The sequence below is a fragment of the Musca domestica genome, unplaced genomic scaffold (assembly GCF_030504385.1).
Source record: "Musca domestica strain aabys unplaced genomic scaffold, Musca_domestica.polishedcontigs.V.1.1 39, whole genome shotgun sequence".
Classification (NCBI taxonomy): domain Eukaryota; kingdom Metazoa; phylum Arthropoda; class Insecta; order Diptera; family Muscidae; genus Musca; species Musca domestica.
The window spans coordinates 2,616,327-2,639,396 of record NW_026712326.1 but is presented as its reverse complement, the minus strand read 5'-3'; the positions used below and the strand labels follow the sequence as shown (position 1 = coordinate 2,639,396).

General features: G+C 34.4%; 1 protein-coding gene across 1 annotated transcript in view; it reads left to right on the top strand.

Annotated features, from left to right (window-relative positions):
* The first annotated feature begins 12,053 nt into the window (after positions 1-12,053).
* Positions 12,054-23,070, top strand: part of LOC101891193 (uncharacterized) — a 29,541-nt gene continuing 18,524 nt past the window's right edge. The window contains exons 1-4 of the mRNA XM_059126514.1: positions 12,054-12,407; positions 12,493-12,693; positions 19,755-19,982; positions 20,044-20,407. Coding sequence (XP_058982497.1) covers positions 12,264-12,407; positions 12,493-12,693; positions 19,755-19,982; positions 20,044-20,407 — 937 coding nt within the window. The 5' untranslated portion in view covers positions 12,054-12,263. The remainder of the gene's footprint in view (positions 12,408-12,492; positions 12,694-19,754; positions 19,983-20,043; positions 20,408-23,070) is intronic.

The window sequence follows — 23,070 nt, the reverse complement described above, 5'->3', positions numbered from 1 at the left end:
AAAGAAGAAAAAATCAACAAAACGTGAAAAAGAAACTGTATACATTATGAGAAAATAAATAAAAATGAAATCAAAAAATAACAAATAAAAAAAATGATACAAATTCGAAAGAATATAGGAAAAAAATTATGTGTTTTTATTCCAAGCCGGGAGTTCACACTTATAGTTGGATTGGATGGGAATATTTTATACACGAAACTTTAGCTACGATTCGATTAAAATTTACTCGTGATTGAAAAATACTCGCTAGTGAAAGGGCTCGAAGAGTACGAATTTTACAATAGTGCTCCCATCTATTATCTTCGAAAAAAAGCGATTCGCCAGATGTCGCTTGTGATCTGAGTAGCCTCGTTCCTACTCAACTCACTCAATTCTCTAAAAAACACACAAAGTATAAAATATGTTATAATTCTAAAAAAAAGTGGTAAAATAGTATCAGTCGGATTGGGCGCCAGATGTATACCCCCAGCTCAGTTATGATTATTCACACTGTTCCGAAGCACTTGGCCAATATTGCCCAATTCGTATCTGACCTAAGACTGATAAAAATATTACAACATGCCAGATTTGGACAATATTGCCTACGAAGACGTGGACCTGCACCGACAATTTTCTGTCATAGGCTGTAGTACCCATTACAAACTTCAAATGCCAACATTGAAACATTTTCGGTGAATAATATCGTGTAAATCACCAAAATACCGAAAAAATGGAAATACCATTATATGGGCCAAGACGTGGACCTACATGACCCATTTCCTATATTTTATATGAGATATACGCAAATTTTGGGAAAATATGGAAATAAGCGGGAGAAAACAGATATAGCGGACCGAAGTATTCCATTTTCATACTTCATCTAATACAGATAAAACCTGTCAAGAAAGCCTTAAAGTTTAGATTAGGCAGTAATTCAAATTTGAATAGGGAACCAGTAAAGAAAGTCTTAAAGTCGGCCGGGGACGACTTTATGATACCCTACACCACTTTGCTAGTTTAGAAGAGCTCCGCATAACAATTAAAAGTTTTTATGGGAGAATTCAATCATATGATTATAATAATTTAAAGTTCAAAGGACTAAATATGCCAAAATATTTGTATCTTTTAAATTCGGTATTTTATTGACCATTTGGAGCACAATTAATTTGAAATCGGATAAAAATATATATGTGGGAGCTATATCCAAATCAGAACCGATCTCGATAAAATTTGGCAAAGTTTTTTTCTGAGCTGTATTTGATATATTCCCCGGACGGGCATATTACGGCTGTGTGTAACAAATGCAACAAATCGGATGAACAGTATATGTGGAAGCTATAGCTATATCTGAACCGATCTTCACCAAATTTGTCATACTAGCTTCTAGGCTCAATTCGGTCGTTAGTACCAAATTCCATCCCATTTGGACAAATATTAGACGTTTGGTGGACAATAAAAGGTAAATCGGACGAAGTTATATATGGGAGCTATATCCAAATCTGAACCGATCTCGATAAAATTTAGCAAAGGTATTTCTGAGCTGCATTTGATATATTTCCCCAAATATTGTTGTTACAGAGTGCATATTACGGCTGCGGAGGACAAAAATAACAAATCGGATGAACAGTATATGTGGAAGCTATAGCTATATCTGAACCGATCTTCACAAAATTTGTCATACTAGCTTCTAGACTCAATTCGGTTGTAAGTGCCAAATTCCATCCCATTTGGACAAATATTAGACGTTCGGTGCACAATAAAAAAAGTAAATCGGACGATGTTATATATGGGAGCTACATATATCCAAATCTGAACCGATCTCGATAAAATTTAGCAAATGTATATCTGAGCTGCATTTGATATATTTCCCCAAATATTGTTGTTACAGAGTGCATATTACGGCTGCGGAGGACTAAAATAACAAATCGGATGAACAATATATATTGGAGCTATAGCTATATCTGAACCGATTTCGATCAAATTCAACATACTTATTTTCAGGCCTAATTTGGTTGTATGTGCAAACCATTCCATACTATTCGGGCTGATATTACACGTTTGGTGCACAAAAAAAGGAAAATCGGACAAAGATATATATGAGAACTATATCTAAATTTTGACCGATTATCTCCAATTCGTTCGTCCTTGGGCCAAACAAATGTTGTTTGGAAAATTTCATCTAAATCGGATAATAAATGCGACCTGCATTTCGTACACAAGAATACATGGACAGACGGACGACGGACGGACAGACGGACTGACATGCATAAATCAACTCAGAAAGTGATTCAATGCAGATCATCAAAAGGAACTATGGGTCTATCTCGTTTTCTTTTGCCTGTTACAAATAAATGCACAGAGACATAATACCCTGACCACCTTGTGGTGTAGGATATAAAAACAATGATACAAATTCGAAAAAAAGTGGTGTGTTTTTATTCCAAGATGGGGTTCCCCACTAAAAGGTGGATTTGAAGGTAAACCTTCATACAAGAAACTAGAGCTACGATTCAATCAAATTTCGTTTTAAATTCGTGAAAGAGCTCGAAGAATACGAGTTTTTCCATAGTGCTACCCATCTATTATACTCGAAAAAAGCGATTCGCCAGATGTCATTCGTGATCTGAGATGCCTAGTTCCTACTCAAGTCACTCAGATTTAGGTACAGCTCCCATATATGTCTTCAACCGATTTCGGGTTAATTGTACACCAAATCCTTTTGTCCTTTGACAAAAATAATCATAAAAATCTACGCTTAAAGCCTTGAGGATCCTTAACAATTTTTTTTTTTGAAATCCATGCTTAAAACCTTGAGGGTCTTTAACAATTTTTTTCTTAGAAATCCACGCTTAAATCCTTGTGGGTCCTTTGACAAAAATATTCTTAAAAATCCACGCTTAAAGCCTTGTGGATCCTTTAAAAAATAATCTCATAAATCCTCGTTTGCAGCCTTGTGGGTCCTTTCAAAAAAAAATCTTTAAAAAAATCCACGGTTGCAACCCTTGTGGGTCCTTTAAAAATTATTCTTAAAAAATTACGTAGTAGGTCCTTTGAAAATTTGTTTTTAAAAATATATGCTTAAATCCTTGTGGGTCCCTTAAAAAATCTACGTTTATTGCCTTGTGGATCCTTTGAAAAAAATATTCTAGAAAATCCACTTTTAAAACCTTGTGGATCGTTTGGACAAAATGTTCCTAAAAATCTAGGTTTAAAGCCTTGTGGATACTTTAATAAAATATTCTTCACAATCCACGTTCAAAGCCTAAAAAATCCACGATCAAAGCCTAGTGAAAAATATTCTTAAAAATCCACGTATACAGGATGAGATAAAAAACAAGTTAAAAAGTATCAGTCGGTATTGCCGACAGATATATACCCTCAGCCTATGTTCGATTAAATAATCAAACTATATTTGACTAGTGTTACAATTATTCAAAGGTTTGGCCCTCTATGGAGCAGTTTCCGAAGGAATGGACCAATATTGTCCATTTCGTATCGTATATATAAATATTCCGACGTTCCTGGTATGGATTATATCGACTAACTCCTTCACTTTATATGAGAAATGTAATAATTTTTAGAAAATGTTAAAATGTGCGTGATGTAGCAGATAGAGTCTACCGAAATATTCCATTTTTATACTTCATCTCATACAAATAAAAAATATTGAGCGAAATATTGGGCAAAACTACAAGAAAGGATATTTATTTCCAATTTTATGCGAAATCATAAATTCCGATAAATTTCATAATCATATCAGGCTTCTTATTGAGAGAAATATTTGAGCATAGCAAGCAGTAAAGAATTGCTAAATTGTTTTGAAAGTTATGTATGGGGGAGGTACCAGAAGAAATGGTTCGATCTATACCACCTTTATAACAGATCTTGTGTTGATGGAAATATTGAGATGTGCCAAGTCTAAATGGAATTGGATCTTAATGTGACGTTTTATGAGCTTCATGGGTATTCAAAATTTCGACACTTTGTGGGGGAGGTACCAGAAGGAGTGGACCGATACATTCCATGTTAACAGAAGATCCTGGTTTTTAAAAAAATATTGGAATGTGTGAAATTTGAAGACGTTCGGATCCTTACATCACATTTTATAAGAGTTATAATTATTCAAACTGTTGACCCTTTGTGGGGGAGGTACTTGATGGAGTGGACCGATACTGTCCATTTTAGCATCTGACCTAGGACTGACGCAAATATTAGGATTTGCAAAGTTCGAGCAAAATCGGATTATCCTTTCTCTTTCTGTGCAAAAAATATATTTTATATACATATTTTTTTTTAATTTCGACCTTTTGTGGGGGAGGTACCAAAAGGAATGGACCGATGTATTCACTCTTAACACCAGACCTTAGGTTAATAAAAATATTGGGATATGTGAAATTTGAAGACAATCGAACTCTTACATGGCATTTTATAAGAATTGTAATTATTCAAAATTTTGACCTTTTGTGGGGGAGGTACTTGATGGAGTGGACCAATATTGTCCATTTTCGCACTTGACCTAGAACTGACGCAAATATTAGGATTTGCAAGGTTCGAGCAAAATCGGATTATTGCTTCTCTTTAAGTGTAGAAAATATATATTGTTTTATTGTTTGAAAATTTCGACATTTTGTAGGGGAGGTACTCGTAGGAGTGAACCGATACATTCCATTTTCACCCCAGACCTTGGTCTAATAAAATTAATGGGCTGTGTGAAATTTAAGACTATCGGACTCTTACATCACATTTTATAAGAGTTGTAATTATTCAAAATTTTGATCCTTTGTGGGGGAGGTACTTGATGGGGTGGACCGATATTGTCGTTTCTCTTTCAGTGCAGAAAAAATTTTTTGAAAATTTCTACCTTTTGGGGGGAGGTACCAGAAGGAGTGGACCGATACATTCCATTTTCACTCCAGACCTTGGTCTAATAAAATTAATGGGATGTGTGAAATTTAAAGACTATCGGACTCTTAAATCACATTATATGAGAGTTGTAATTATTCAAAATTTTGACCCTTTGTGGGGGAGGTACTTGATGGAGTGGACCGATATTGTCCATTTTCATACCTGGTCTAGCACTGATGAAAATATTAGGATTCGCAAAGTTCGAGCAAAATCGGATTATCCTTTCTCTTTCTGTGCAATAAATTCGTTTCTTTGAAAATTTTGACATTTTGTGTGGGAGGTACCAGAAGGAGTGGATCGAAATCGCCCATCTCCGAACTCGATCTAAGTTTGACAAAAATATTACGATGTACCAAGTTTGGATCAAATCGGATACTTCCTTTGAGAGTTATCGTGCGTACCAGCCAGTCAGACAGACAGACGGACGGACGGCCATCGGTAGATCCACTCCAAATGTTCTGAAACGGATTTGCTACAAAGAGACCTAGGGTCTAAAACCGTTATTTCGACTAGGCACGTTTTGACCGTATCAAATGATATATACCCTCTGTAGCCATATGGCTGAGGGTATAAAAACTGCAACAAAGTCAAATGCCATAATTTTAATTTTTTTTTTAATTTTATTGAATGAAAGCAAAAAATGTCGGAAATAGTATCAAATTTTAGAATAAGTTTAGATTTGTTCGAATTGTTCACCTTTGGCACGGCCTTCAAACGGCCAATGAAACCACACGTCACACGCTGCCCGAATGTTGCTCTGAGGTATTTTGGCCCATTCCCGGCGAAGCGCTTGCATGAGGTGATCGACACTTTGGTATTTTTTCTACTTTTTCTTTCAGTACTTTTACTTTCAGAAAAAAGAGGTCCAACGGATTGGTATCAGGAGATTTTGGTGGATATTGTGCACTGTAAATGAAGCGAGGAACCTCATTTTGTAACCATTCTTGGGTGGCGTGTGCTGAGTGCGATTGTGCTGAATCCTGTTGAAATGTCCAAGGCCTGCGGCCAAAATTTTTGCGTGCCCAAGGCTTTGATACACCCTTCAGAATATTTTCGCCACCATATTCGGCATTTATTCTGATGCCACGGTCGATTAATACGAGCGAAGAGAGACCATCGGCTGTTATGGTGGGCCACACCATCACCATGGGCGGCGCTTGAGTTCGTTCTGGTGGCTAACCGAAGGTGCACCTCTTTGGCAAGTAAACACGATCACTTTTGTTTTGTTTGTTTGCAAAATGCTGGACGACGAATGTTTTCTCATCAGAGAAAACCAAATTCGGTAGATCACCACTTTCGGCCAAGCGAAGCAACTCTTTAGCTCTTTTGAGTCCATTTTCTTTTTGTTCTTGCACTTTTTGGAATTTTAATGGCTTTACCCCGAGCTCATTTTTCAATATTTGACGAATGGAATATTGCAATATGTTCCGCCCACGAGACATTTTTCGGCACTGCAACGCGAGTTTTGATTAAGTCGCTTCTTTACTTTTCGAGTCATTTTTGCTGATGTTGCTGTTTTCTTCCGTCCACTTCCTTGACGTCGGGCTACACTACCAGGATCACGGTAACGAGCGATGGTACGAAACATAAAAGATGTATTCACATTTAAATGCTGGAGTGCTCTAACGATAGCCACTTGTGTTTTTCCATCCAAATATAAAGAAATCACAATATCACGCTTGAATTCCATCACGAACAACTTTTTTTCTGGAAAAATTTCACGAAAATGCTTTTCTACGCTTGTAAACAATATAATGAGCTGTCACTGGAATAATTTTAACAGCTGTCGGACGAGTGACTTAGAAATAACAGCAGCCTGAAGTTGGTTGCAGTTTTTTCATCTCACCCCGTATTTTCAGCCGATTTGGTCTATAAGTCCCTCACATTCGTAATATGCATTCGACAACAATATATATATATATATATATATATATATATATATATATATATATATATATATATATATATATATATATATATATATATATATGTGGGAGCTATATCCAAATCAGAACCCATCTTGTTTCTGGGCTACATCCGATATCTGGTACATAGTATCATTGTTGTCGAATGCATATTACGAATGTGAGGGACTTATAGACCAAATCGGCTGAAAATACGGGGTGAGATGAAAAAACTGCAACCAACTTCAGGCTGCTGTTATTTCTAAGTCACTCGTCCGACAGCTGTTAAAATTATTCCAGTGACAGCTCATTATATTGTTTACAAGCGTAGAAAAGCATTTTCGTGAAATTTTTCCAGAAAAAAAGTTGTTCGTGATGGAATTCAAGCGTGATATTGTGATTTCTTTATATTTGGATGGAAAAACACAAGTGGCTATCGTTAGAGCACTCCAGCATTTAAATGTGAATACATCTTTTATGTTTCGTACCATCGCTCGTTACCGTGATCCTGGTAGTGTAGCCCGACGTCAAGGAAGTGGACGGAAGAAAACAGCAACATCAGCAAAAATGACTCGAAAAGTAAAGAAGCGACTTAATCAAAACTCGCGTTGCAGTGCCGAAAAATGTCTCGTGGGCGGAACATATTGCAATATTCCATTCGTCAAATATTGAAAAATGAGCTCGGGGTAAAGCCATTAAAATTCCAAAAAGTGCAAGAACAAAAAGAAAATGGACTCAAAAGAGCTAAAGAGTTGCTTCGCTTGGCCGAAAGTGGTGATCTACCGAATTTGGTTTTCTCTGATGAGAAAACATTCGTCGTCCAGCATTTTGCAAACAAACAAAACAAAAGTGATCGTGTTTACTTGCCAAAGAGGTGCACCTTCGGTTAGCCACCAGAACGAACTCAAGCGCCGCCCATGGTGATGGTGTGGCCCACCATAACAGCCGATGGTCTCTCTTCGCTCGTATTAATCGACCGTGGCATCAGAATAAATGCCGAATATGGTGGCGAAAATATTCTGAAGGGTGTATCAAAGCCTTGGGCACGCAAAAATTTTGGCCGCAGGCCTTGGACATTTCAACAGGATTCAGCACAATCGCACTCAGCACACGCCACCCAAGAATGGTTACAAAATGAGGTTCCTCGCTTCATTTACAGTGCACAATATCCACCAAAATCTCCTGATACCAATCCGTTGGACCTCTTTTTTCTGAAAGTAAAAGTACTGAAAGAAAAAGTAGAAAAAATACCAAAGTGTCGATCACCTCATGCAAGCGCTTCGCCGGGAATGGGCCAAAATACCTCAGAGCAACATTCGGGCAGCGTGTGACGTGTGGTTTCATTGGCCGTTTGAAGGCCGTGCCAAAGGTGAACAATTCGAACAAATCTAAACTTATTCTAAAATTTGATACTATTTCCGACATTTTTTGCTTTCATTCAATAAAATTAAAAAAAAAATTAAAATTATGGCATTTGACTTTGTTGCAGTTTTTATACCCTCAGCCATATGGCTACAGAGGGTATATATCATTTGATACGGTCAAAACGTGCCTAGTCGAAATAACGGTTTTAGACCCTAGGTCTCTTTGTAGCAAATCCGTTTCAGAACATTTGGAGTGGATCTACCGATGGCCGTCCGTCCGTCTGTCTGTCTGACTGGCTGGTACGCACGATAACTCTCAAAGGAAGTATCCGATTTGATCCAAACTTGGTACATCGTAATATTTTTGTCAAACTTAGATCGAGTTCGGAGATGGGCGATTTCGATCCACTCCTTCTGGTACCTCCCACACAAAATGTCAAAATTTTCAAAGAAACGAATTTATTGCACAGAAAGAGAAAGGATAATCCGATTTTGCTCGAACTTTGCGAATCCTAATATTTTCATCAGTGCTAGACCAGGTATGAAAATGGACAATATCGGTCCACTCCATCAAGTACCTCCCCCACAAAGGGTCAAAATTTTGAATAATTACAACTCTCATATAATGTGATTTAAGAGTCCGATAGTCTTTAAATTTCACACATCCCATTAATTTTATTAGACCAAGGTCTGGAGTGAAAATGGAATGTATCGGTCCACTCCTTCTGGTACCTCCCCCCAAAAGGTAGAAATTTTCAAAAAATTTTTTCTGCACTGAAAGAGAAACGACAATATCGGTCCACCCCATCAAGTACCTCCCCCACAAAGGATCAAAATTTTGAATAATTACAACTCTTATAAAATGTGATGTAAGAGTCCGATAGTCTTAAATTTCACACAGCCCATTAATTTTATTAGACCAAGGTCTGGGGTGAAAATGGAATGTATCGGTTCACTCCTACGAGTACCTCCCCTACAAAATGTCGAAATTTTCAAACAATAAAACAATATATATTTTCTACACTTAAAGAGAAGCAATAATCCGATTTTGCTCGAACCTTGCAAATCCTAATATTTGCGTCAGTTCTAGGTCAAGTGCGAAAATGGACAATATTGGTCCACTCCATCAAGTACCTCCCCCACAAAAGGTCAAAATTTTGAATAATTACAATTCTTATAAAATGCCATGTAAGAGTTCGATTGTCTTCAAATTTCACATATCCCAATATTTTTATTAACCTAAGGTCTGGTGTTAAGAGTGAATACATCGGTCCATTCCTTTTGGTACCTCCCCCACAAAAGGTCGAAATTAAAAAAAAATATGTATATAAAATATATTTTTTGCACAGAAAGAGAAAGGATAATCCGATTTTGCTCGAACTTTGCAAATCCTAATATTTGCGTCAGTCCTAGGTCAGATGCTAAAATGGACAGTATCGGTCCACTCCATCAAGTACCTCCCCCACAAAGGGTCAACAGTTTGAATAATTATAACTCTTATAAAATGTGATGTAAGGATCCGAACGTCTTCAAATTTCACACATTCCAATATTTTTTTAAAAACCAGGATCTTCTGTTAACATGGAATGTATCGGTCCACTCCTTCTGGTACCTCCCCCACAAAGTGTCGAAATTTTGAATACCCATGAAGCTCATAAAACGTCACATTAAGATCCAATTCCATTTAGACTTGGCACATCTCAATATTTCCATCAACACAAGATCTGTTATAAAGGTGGTATAGATCGAACCATTTCTTCTGGTACCTCCCCCATACATAACTTTCAAAACAATTTAGCAATTCTTTACTGCTTGCTATGCTCAAATATTTCTCTCAATAAGAAGCCTGATATGATTATGAAATTTATCGGAATTTATGATTTCGCATAAAATTGGAAATAAATATCCTTTCTTGTAGTTTTGCCCAATATTTCGCTCAATATTTTTTATTTGTATGAGATGAAGTATAAAAATGGAATATTTCGGTAGACTCTATCTGCTACATCACGCACATTTTAACATTTTCTAAAAATTATTACATTTCTCATATAAAGTGAAGGAGTTAGTCGATATAATCCATACCAGGAACGTCGGAATATTTATATATACGATACGAAATGGACAATATTGGTCCATTCCTTCGGAAACTGCTCCATAGAGGGCCAAACCTTTGAATAATTGTAACACTAGTCAAATATAGTTTGATTATTTAATCGAACATAGGCTGAGGGTATATATCTGTCGGCAATACCGACTGATACTTTTTAACTTGTTTTTTATCTCATCCTGTATACGTGGATTTTTAAGAATATTTTTCAAAAGGATCCACTAGGCTTTGATCGTGGATTTTTTAGGCTTTGAACGTGGATTGTGAAGAATATTTTATTAAAGGATACACAAGGTTTTTAAAGTGGTTTTTAAGAATATTTTTTTCAAAGGACCCACAAGGCAATTAACGTAGAATTTTTAAGGGACCCACAAGGATTTAAGCATATATTTTTAAAAACAAATTTTCAAAGGACCTACTACGTAATTTTTTAAGAATAGTTTTTAAAGGACCCACAAGGGTTGCAACCGTGGATTTTTTTAAAGATTTTTTTTCAAAGGACCCACAAGGCTGCAAACGAGGATTTATGAGATTATTTTTAAAGGATCCACAAGGCTTTAAGCGTGGATTTTTAAGAATATTTTTGTCAAAGGACCCACAAGGATTTAAGCGTGGATTTCTAAGAAAAAAATTGTTAAAGAACCACAAGATTTTAAGCATGGATTTCAAAAAAAATTGTTAAGGATCCTCAAGGCTTTAAGCGTGGATTTTTTAGAACATTTTTTTCAAAGGACCCACAAGGCTTTAAACCTGGATTTTTTAGAATATTTTTGTCGAAGGACCCACAAGGCATTAAGTGTGGATCTTTAAGAAAATTTTTGTAAGGATCCTCAAGGCCTTAAGCGTGGATTTCTAGGAAAAATTTTTTAAGGATCCTCAAGACCTTAAGCGTGGATTTCTAGGAAAAAATGTTTAAGGATCCTCGAGGCTTTAAACTTGGATTTTTTTAAAGCACCCATAAGGCTTTAATCTTAGATTTTTAAGAATATTTTGTCAAATGACCCACAAGGCTTCAAGCGTGGATTTTTAAGATTATTTTTGTCAAAGGACCCACAAGGCTTTAAGCGTAGATTTTTAAAAATATTTTTTGTCAAAGGACCTACAAGGCTTTAAACATAGATTTTTAAGAATATTTTGTTAAAGGATCCCGAAGACTTAAACGTGGATTTTTTAGAATTTTGTTCAAAGGATCGACAAGGATTTAAATGTGGATTTTTAAGGATACTTTACAGCAATGACCCTCAAGTGAGGATTTCACGTACAAAAACTGCTCTGTTGGTCCTTGAATAAAAAAACCAGTAAGGACAAATGAAAAATTGGGCGGGGTCGACTATATGATACCCTACACCACTATCCATATTTAGTAGAGCTCCCGTAACAAAAGAATTTATTTGAAGTATATCATACCTCCTATCAGCCTTTGGCTTTAAAGCAGTTATAGTTTGCTATAGAGTGCATGATATCACTTGGATATATCGGAACCGAATTACACAAAATGGAAACGTACGTCCCAAAATTCACTCCATTTGAACTGATTTTAGCCAATAAACCTGAAATCGGATGAAGGATATATGTGGGAGCTATATCCAAATCTTAAAATCTCAAAAGACCATCAATGCTCTTAATAGACACTATCCTCCGACAACTTACCCATTTTAATTGAGCGGTATGAGATAATCACAATTATGCTCTCCTTCTCATCCCTTAAACATGACAGAGTCGTTGCTAAGGTAAACAAATAAACATTTTGCGAATTGCCAGGAAAGAGACGCAAACACAAAAAAAAGCTAAAACAGCCTACCATTGAACACGACATCGGATCTATGGAAATTTTCACACGCGGAAATAAAGGAACATGGGGCACTGCTGTTAGATTCGAATATTTATTGGTTTTCTTCCTGTCAATTGCCAGTTATCCGAACCGAAAAAGCCATCATAAAAATTAGAAAAATAAAAGAAAAGAAAAACGGGAAGGTAGGAAGCCAAACAAACAACTCAAGAGCAATGAGTTCCACACCTAAATGGTATTGTCGCAACAAATCGCAACCGATGCAAACCTTTGCGGAACTCTCCAAATTGGGTAATGACCTGCGACGAATTACAAAGCGTTTGGTTATCGATGTCAAGGTGGACATTTATAGTGAACATGTAAGCGGTGGTGGTGGCCTTCGGCAGAAAAATTAAAGATTTTTTCCATTTCTTTTTTGATTTTTTTTTTGGTTCTTTTTTTAAGGACACCATACTGGAGGAATGTGAACGCATTGTTGAACTTTACTGGAGTCTCAAGGACCAATCGAAAAACAAAGATTTCCAATCGTTGTCGAAGAAAATCAAACGCAGCCCCTACAATGCCTTGTTAATGCAAAAGTTTCGCATAATTATGGATTTAAACGATCGGAGATTTTGCCAACTGACATTTGTCCTTAAGAAAACGGTGAGTCAAGAGAGAAGGGAATTTCAAAAATATTCCACAAAAAAATTCTTCAAAATTTGTAAATACACGCGTTAATTGATCCATTGATGCATGAAAATCTATTCTTCAGATGCATGAGAAAATATTCTCAATTTTTGGTCTAAAACCCTTTACAAAAATTGGTCTGTTGGTCCTTGAATAGAAAAAAAATTATTCTAAAACCAGTAAGGAAAAGTCCAAAGTCGGACGGGGCCGGCTATATGGTAGCCTACACCACTATGCATATTAAGTAGAGTTCCCGTAACAAATGAGTTTATTTGAAATTGATTATACCTCCTATCAACCTTTGGCTTTAGAGCAGTTATAATTTGGTTTCAGAGGGAACTAATATATGGAAGGCTTATCCGATTCTGAATTGATTTTCACTAAATTTGACGGAGGCATTTTAATCTTTTATACCAAATAACAGTGCTTTAAAGTGCAGGATATCACTTCGAAAAGGATTATGTTAAAAAAAATATATATGGAGCCCCCTGGAAACTATATCCAATTCTAAACCGTTCTCGATACAATTTGGAAAAGGTATTTCCGAGCTCTATAAGATACCTAGTACCAAATATCATTGTTAACGAATGTATATTACGAATGTGAGGGACTTTAACACCAAATCGGATGAAACATATACACGGGAGCTATAGCTATATCTGAACCGATTTTCACCAAATTTGTTGCATTTGCTTCTAGACTGAATTCAGTCGGATGTATCAAAATTCAGCTCATTTTGGCCATTTGTTGCACAATTTACCCGAAATATCGGAAATAGCATCTACTTTTTGAATAAGTTTAGATTTGTTCGAATTGGTCACCTTTGGCACGAATAATGGCCTTCAAACGGCCAATAAAACCGTCACACTCTGCCCGAATGTTGCTCTGCGGCATTTTGGCCTATTCCCGGCGAAGCGCTTGCTTGAGGTGATCGACACTTTGGTATTTTTTAGTGCCAGCCTTGCTTTCCAAAATACTCCAGACACAATAGTCCAACGGATTGGTATCCGGAGATTTTTGGTGGCCATTGTGCACTGGAAATGAAGCGAGGAACCTCGTTTTGTAACCATGTTGAGTGCGAGTGCGAGGGTGCTTAGTCCTGTTGAAATGTCCAAGATCTACTTCAAAAATGTTTGCGTGCCCAAGGCTTTAAGACACCCTCCAGAATATTTTCGCGATAATATTCGGCATTTATTCTGATGCCACGGTCGATTAATACGAGCGGAGGGCGACCATCGGCTGTTATGGCGGCCCACACCATCACCACGGTCGGCGCAGGCACTTGAGATCTGGTGGCCAACCGAAGGTACACATTCAGCATTCAGCTGACCTCTTTGGCAAGTAAACCCGATCATTTTGTTTGCTTACAAACTGCTGGACAACGAATGTTTTCTCATCGGAGAAAACCAAATTCGGCAGTTCACCACTGCCACTTTCGGCCAAGCGAAGCAACTCTTTAGCTCTTTTGAGTCTATTTTTTTATCTGTTGCGGTGTAAGTTCTTGTACTTTTTGGAATTTCAGTGTCTCCCGAGCTCGCCCCGAGCTCATTTTTCATTATTTTTGTCGAATGGAATATTGCGATATGTTCAGCTCACGAGACATTTTTCGGCAACTGCGACACGGGTTTCGATCAAGTTGCTTCATTACTTTTCGAACCATTTCTGCTGATGTTACTGTTTTCTTCCGTCCACTTCCTTGACGTCGGGCTATGCTACCAGTATCACATACGACCGAGACACAAGAGATTTATTGAAATTTAAATGCAGGAGAGCTCTAACGATAGCCACTTGTGGATTTCCAGCCAAATATAAAGAAATCACACTATCACGCATGAGTTCCGTCACGAATAACTTTTTTTCCGGAAAATTCTCACAAGAATGCTTTTGTACGCTTGCAAACAATATAATGAGCTGTCACTGGAATAATTTTAATAGCTGTCAGACGAGTGGCTTAGAAATGACAGCAGTCTGAAGTTGGTTGCAGTTATTTCATCTCACTCTGTAAGTGAACTTATAATTCTAACTCGCAATACATCAATGTCGAATGCAGTTTTCTTAAAAACTATTATACCTAAATAGATGGATTATTTTGAGATTTATAGTGAATTTTTTTGTAAATCATTTTACCTTTTAATATTTTTTGTCTAAAACGAAGTCTTATATTCGTTTCATGCGGCAACTCGAAAATAAAACGGAGAAAATCAATAAAAAAATTGGAAATATTTCAAATATTATATAAATATTTTTTTTGCAAAATTAAAACAATTTTTTTAAGCTACACAATAAAAATTGGAGTTTGGTTTATTCAGACACTCCTAATGAAATTCGATGTAGATTATTTCTTCCTTTGACACTTTACCCAAAAAATTATTAATTAAGGGAGATTTTGACTTGGAACGGAAATGTGTTAATTTGGTAGTAAAATAAGTGAGTCTTTAATTCACACTTCCAATACACACATTTCGAATGCAATTTTCTTGAAAACTATTGCACCTAGATAGATGGTTTATTTTGAGATTTAAAGTGAAATTTTATGTAGATTATTTCTCCCTTTAATAGTTTTTGTCTAAAACAAAGTTTTATGTTAGTTTCATGCAGCAACTCGAAAATAAGACGGAGAAAATCAATGAATAAATTTGAGATATTTCAGCGATTTTTGCAAAATTAAAAGAATTTTTTTCATGCTACACAGTAAAAGTAGAAGTTTGGATTCTTCAGACACTCCTAATGAAATTCGATGTAGATTATTTCTTCCTTTGACACTTTTCCCAAAAAATTAGGAATTAAGGGAGATTTTGACTTGGAATGGAAAGGTGTTAATTTGGTAGTAAAATAGTGAGTCTTTAATTCTCACTTGCAATACACACATTTCGAATGCAATTTTCTTGAAAACTATTACACCTAGATAGATGGTTTATTTTGAGATTTATAATGAAATTTTGTGTAGATTTTTTCTCCCTTTTAATATTTTTTGTCTAAAACAAAGTTTTATGTTAGTTTCATGCAGCAACTCGAAAATAAGACGGAGAAAATCAATGAATAAATTTGAGATATTTCAGCGATTTTTGCAAAATTAAAAGGATTTTTTTTTATGCTACACAGTAAAAGTAGAAGTTTGGATTCTTCAGACACTCCACATGAAATTCGATGTAGATTACTTCTTTCTTTGGCACTTTCCTCAAAAAAATAGGGATTAAGGGATTTTGACTTGGATGGAAAGATGTTCATTTGGTAGTAAAATAAGTTAACCTATAATTTTCGCTTGCAATACATAAATTTTGAATGCAATTTTCTTAAAAACTATTACACCTACATTTATAGTTTATTTTGAGATTTATTGTGAAATTTTGTGTAGATTATTTTCCCTTTTAATACTTTTTGTCTAAAACTAAGTTTTATGTTAGTTTAAGGCAGTTAGAAAAATAGTGAAGAAAAACTTAATAGAAAAAAATTAGGAATTATTTTCGCGTTTTTTTTTTTTTTTTGGCAAAGTTGAAACTAATATTTTCATAGTAGATAATGGAAATATGTGTCTCTTTTCTTCGGACACTCCTAATGGAATTTGATGTAGATTATTTCTTCCTTTGGTATCTTTTTCAAAAAATGAAATATTAAGGAAGATTTTGACTTGCAATGAAAACGTGTTAAATATGCCGTGAAATAATTAAACACGTAATTTTCATATATAATATATAAATTTCGAATGTAATTTTCTTAAAAACTATTATACCTAGATATATGATTTATTCTGAGATTTATACTGAAATTTTGTGTAGATTATTTCCTCGTTTAATATTTTTTGTCTATAACGAAGTCTTATATTCGATTCATGCAGCAACTCGAAAATAAAACGGAGAAAATCAATAAAAAAATTGGAAATATTTCAGCGACTTTTTTTTTTTTTTTTGCAAAATTAAAACAATTTTTTTTTAAGCTACACAATAAAAATTGGAGTTTGGTTTATTCAGACACTCCTAATGAAATTCGATGTAGATTACTTCTTCCTTTGACACTTTTCCAAAAAAATTAGGAATTAAGGGAGATTTTGACTTGGAATGGAAAGGTGTTAATTTGGTAGTAAAATAAGTGAGTCTCTAATTCTCACTTGCAATACATACATTTCGAATGCAATTTTCTTGAAAACTATTACACCTAGATAGATGGTTTATTCTGAGATTCATACTGAAATATTGTGTAGATTATTTCTCCTTTTCATATTTTATGTCTAAAACGAAGTCTTATATTCGATTCATGCAGCAACTCGAAAATTGGCGGAAAAAATCAATGAAAAAATTTGAAATATTTCAGCGACTTTTTTGGCAAAATTAAAACGAATTTTTTCATGCTACACAATAAAAATAGGAGTTTGGTATCTTCAGACACTGCTAATGAAATTCGATGTAGATTACTTCTTCCTTTGACACTTTCTCCAAAAAATAAGGAATTAGGAGAGAATTAGACTTGGAATGGAAAGGTGTTAATTTGGTAGTAAAATAAGTGAGTCTTTAATTCTCACTTGCAATACACACATTTCGAATGCAATTTTCTTGAAAACTATTACACCTAGATAGATGGTTTATTCTGAGATTCATACTGAAATATTGTGTAGATTATTTCTCCTTTTAATATTTTTTGTCTAAAACGAAGTCTTACATTCGATTCGTGCAGCAACTCGAAAATTGGCGGAAAAAATCAATGAAAAAATTTGAAATATTTCAGCGACATTTTTGGCAAAATTAAAACGAATTTTTTCATGCTACAAAATAAAAATAGAAGTTTGGATTCTTCATTCGACTTCTTCCTTTGGGACTCTCCCCAAAATATAAGGATTTAAAAGCAATTTTGACTTGGAATGGAAACGTGTTAATGTAACAGTAAAATAAGTAAACACATAATTCATATTAACAATACATAAATTTCGAATGCAATTTTCTTAAAAACTATTACACCTAGATAGATGGTTTATTTTGATATTTATAGTGAAATTTTGTGTAGATTATTTCTCCCTTTAATAGTTTTTGTCTAAAACGAAGTGTTATGTTAGTTTCATGGAGCAACTCGAAAATAAGAAGGTGAAAATCAACAAAAAAATTGTAAATATTTCAGAAATTTTTTTGGCAAAATTAAAACAATTTTTTTCATGCTACACAATAAAAATAGAAGTCTGGATTCTTCAGACACTCCTAATGAAATTCGATGTAGATTACTTCTTCCTTTGACACTTTTCCCAAAAAATTAGGAATTAAGGGAGATTTTGACTTGGAATGGGAACGTGTGAATTCAGCAGTTATATAAGTTAACCTATAATTTTCGCTTGCAATACATCAATTTCGAATGCAATTTTCTTAAAAACTGTTACACCTAGATATGTGGTTTATTCCGCAACTTATAGCGAAATCTTGTGTAGATTATTTTCCCTTTTAATACTTTTTGTCTAAAACTAAGTTTTATGTTAGTTTAAGGCAGTTAGAAAAATAGTGAAGAAAAACTTAATAGAAAAAAATTAGGAATTATTTTCGCGTTTTTTTTTTTTGGCAAAGTTGAAACTAATATTTTCATAGTAGATAATGGAAATATGTGTCTCTTTTCTTCGGACACTCCTAATGGAATTTGATGTAGATTATTTCTTCCGTTGATATCATTTCCAAAAAGTTAAGTATTAAGGGAGATTTTGACTTGGAATGGAAACGTGTTAAATATGCCGTGAAATAATTAAACACGTAATTTTCACTTATAATATATAAATTTCGAATGTAATTTTCTTAAAAACTATTATACCTAGATAGATGATTTATTCCGAGACTTATAGTGAAATTTTGTGTAGATTATTTCCTCTTTTAATATTTTTTGTCTAAAACTAAGTTTTATGTTAGTTTAAGGCAGCTAGAAAAATAGTCAAGAAAAACTTAATAGAAAAAATTAGAAATTATTTTCGCGTTTTTTTTTTTTTTTTTTGGTAAAGTTGAAACTAATATTTTCATAGTAGATAATGGAAATATGTGTCTCTTTTCTTCGGACACTCCTAATGGAATTTGATGTAAATTATTTCTTCCTTTGATATCATTTCCAAAAAGTTAAGTATTAAGGGAGATTTTGACTTGGAATGGAAACGTGTTAAATATGCCGTGAAATAATTAAACACATAATTTTCACATATAATATATAAATTTCGAATCTAATTTTCTTAAAAACTATTATACCTAGATATATAGTTTATTCTAAAATTTATAGTGAAATTTGGTGTAGAATATTTCTTCTTCTGACACTTTCTGCCCAAAACGACATTTTATGCTACTTTTATGCATCAACTCGAAAATAGACCAGGGAAAAATAGAGTTAAATTAATAGGAATTATTTTAGCGTTTTTTTTTAACAAATATTTTCTTGGCATATAATGGAAATAGAGATTTCCTGTCTTCCATGACTCATAGTAAAATTTAATGGGGAATATTTTTGTCTTTGACATCATACTTCTAAAATTATGATTTGTTGGAGATTTTTGTACAAACTCACATAAAGTACGGTTTTAACCCTAAAATGTGTTTTACATATACATATATGTATTCTTGGCATTTAGGTAAGATTTAGACCTTTAATATCTTCTAGGACCTATGATAGAATTTTATGGCAAAAAATTCTGTAGAATATTTTGACTTGCTACGATCCCGTTTAAAGGGAGTTTTCAGCCATATTTTGAAAAAAGGACCAAAAAGACCCCTTTGGTATCCAGTTTGAGGGTTAAAATGCTCGACCAAAATAATCCACGTATTGTTAACAGTAAAATTGCCAAAGACACTATATACCTAAAATGCAAGGATTCTAAAAAATAAGCGATAATAAAATTTCCGAAAATGTGGTAGAGGGGGGATCCTGCCTTCAATATTTGAATTACTTTGCGATGTAAGTTTTCAAAAAGCTTATACAAGTGTCTACTATTGGTGGCTCTAGTTTGATAATCTACCGGATTTTTGTCCAGTTATTATTGAATTTTGTCACACAGTGTAATACTCTTCCTTAAAATCCCTTCTGCATTTCAGGTTAATTATCTTCTGAAGAAATCTTTACACTCGGAAGTATGGATGAATTGGGCAATGCAAATAACCCAACTCTATAATAAATGTCGAAAACCCCTGGTCTTGGATGACGAAGACAATGGAGATGCCAAGAAACCCGAGGATGAACAACTCAACTCCAATATCTGCAGTAATATGTATCCGGCATTGTTGTTGCCCTACAAATCCATTGATTTTGGCCATGTCTTACAGGTTCGGGCCATTTCAAATTCATTTCAGAAAAAAAGAAACAAATATAACTCCATTTCCACAGTTAGCTTCCCAGCAGCGGATCGAACAAAACTCATTGGACCTTATGTTCGGCCTCTTCAACATGGGCGAACAGGAGGCGTGGCGCGATAATGCCAATGAATCGAATTGCTCCAGCATTGAAATATTGCGAATCCTAACTCTAAACTTGACTGGAGACGGCGAGTTCCAACAGTATTTGAATGAGAACAACCATGACTATGCAGCCTTGGCCTTAAATCCGGATATGGCCCGTCTAAACAGTGCATCGCAACGTGGCACGTCGGTAACATTGCGCAGTAAACACATTGACTATTTCCTGCAAAATGAAAGAAGTTTTGTGGCCCAGTTCATTGAGAAGGCTTTCGACATTTGTCCGACAATATTTGGTAAGAAATATTTGGTGGAGTTTTTAACGAAGCTCGTTTAGAGTGGGGGATTTTACGGAATATTTTATAAAGGTCCCAGAAGATTTCTTTTTGAAGGATTTTTCTTTAGATTTTCTACCGGAGGACACAATAAATGGGGGTTGTTAAGGATATTTTTTGAAGAAAGGATATATTGTTGAATGAATGATTTTAAAGAGTTTTTGAAAGACCCACGAAGATTTTTCTTTTTAATGGATATAAGTAAATTATCTAAAAATAAATTTTAAAGGACCCACAAGTCTTTAGAAAATCTTAATTTTTAAGAATATTTTTTCAAAAGATCCCCTAGGCTCTTAAACGCAGATTTTTTAGGATTCTTTTTAAGGATTTATTAAAGAACCCATAAGACTTTAAAGGGGGATTTTTTAGGATTTTTTAAGGCGCCACCAAGGGTATAAACGTGGATTTTTAAGAATATTTTTCAAATCATCCACTAGGCTTTAAGCGAGGTTTTTTAACCCATGAGGGTAAATCCGCAAGGCTTTAAACTTGGATTTTTGAGAATATTTTTTTCAATGGACGCATAAGGCAATAAAAGTAGATTTTTAAGAATATTTTTTTCAAAGAATCCACAAGTCCTAAACGTGGGGTTTTTAGAAATTTTTAAGGCACCCACAAGGGTATAAACGTGGATTTTTAAGAATATTTTTCAAATATTGAAGCCTTTAAGTGAGTATTTTTAAAGGACCCATGAGGGCATTAATATAAATCTGTAAGGCTATAAACTTAGATTTTTAGGATTTTTTAAAGCACCCACATAAGTCAATAAAAGTAGATTTTTAAGGATATTTTTTTCAAAGGATCCTCAAGCATAAACGTGGGCTTTTTATATTTTTTTTCTAAAGCACCCACTAAGCTTTAAACATGGGTTTTTAAGAAAAAATTATCAAAGGACCCACAAGGCTTTAAACGGGGATTTTTAAAGCACCCACCAGGCTTTAAGTGTGGACTTTCTGGAATTTTTTTATAGCACCCACAAGGTTTTGAAGGTGGATTTTTAAGAATATTTTTTCAAAAGATTCCCAAGGCAATAAACTAAGATTTTTAGGATTTTTTAAAGGACCCACAATATATTAAACTGGATTTTTAAGAATATTTTTGTCAAAGGACCCACAAGGCTTTAAGCGTGAATTTTTAAAAATATTTTTGTCAAAGAAGCCACCAGGCTATAAAAGTGGATTTTTAAGAATATTTTTCAAAGGATCCCGAGGCTTCAAACGTGGATTTTAAAAATTTTTTTTAAACTCTCACAAGGCAATAACCATGGATATTTCAGGATTTTTTCAAAGGATCCACAAGGCTTTAAACGGGGATTTTTTTTTGGATTTTTCAAAGCACCCACAAGGCTTTAAACATGGAATTTTCTGAAATTCTATCAAAGGATCCACAAGGCTTTAAACGTGGATTTTTCAGAAAATTCTGTCAAAGGATCCACATCGCTTTAAACGGGGATTTTTTAAAGCACCCACCACGCTTTAAGCGTGGTCTTTTTTGAGTTTTTTTAAAGCACCCACAAGGTTTTAATGGTGGATTTTTAAGAATATTTCTTCAAAGGATCCACAAGGCAATAAACTGAGATTTTTAGTATTTTTTAAAGAACCAACAAGATATTAAACAGGATTTTTAAGAATATTTTTGTCGAGGGACCCTCATAGCAATAAACGTGGATTTTTGAGATTATTTTTTCAAAGGATTCACAAGGCTTTAAAAGTGGATTTTTAAGAATATTTCTTCAAAGGATCCACAAGGCTTCAAACGTGGATTTTTTAGATTTTTTTTAAACTCTCACAAGGCTGAAACCATGAATTTTTCAGGATTTTTTTCAAAGGATCCACAAGGCTTTTAAAGGGGATTTTTTAGATTCTTTTAAACTCTCACAAGGCTTTAAAAGGGGATTTTTTTTTTTGGATTTTCAAAGCACCCATAAGGCTTTAAACGTGGATTTTTCAGAAAATTCTATCAAAGGATCCACAAGGCTTTAAACGCGTATTTTTTAAAGCACCCACCAGGCTTTAAGCGTGGACTTTTTGGAGTTTTTTTAAAGCACCCACAAGATTTTAAAGCTGGATTTTTAAGAATATTTTTTCAAAGGATTCACAAGGCACAAAACTGAGATTTTTAGGATTTTTTGAAGGACCCACAAGATACTAAACTGGATTTTTAAGAATATTTTTGTCAAAGGAACCACAGGGCTTTAAGCGTGGATTTTTAAAAATATTTTTGTCAAAGGAACCACAAGGCTTTAAGCGTGAATTTTTAAAAAAATCTTTGTCAAATGAACCACAAGGCTATAAAAGCGGATTTTTAAGAATATTTTTTTCAAAGGATTAACACGGCAATAAACTGAGATATTTAGGATTTTTTAAAGGACCCACAAGGCTGTAAGCGTGAATTTTTAAAAATATTTTTGTCAAAGGAACCACCAGGCTATAAAAGTGGATTTTTAAGGATATGTCTTCAAAGGATACACAAGGCTTTAAACGCGGATTTTTTAGATTTTTTTGAAACTCTCACAAGGCTGTAACCATGGATTTTTCGGGTTTTTTCAAAGGATCCACAAGGCTTCAAACGTGGATTATTTTGATATTTTTTTAAACTCTCACAAGGCTGTAACCAAGGATTTT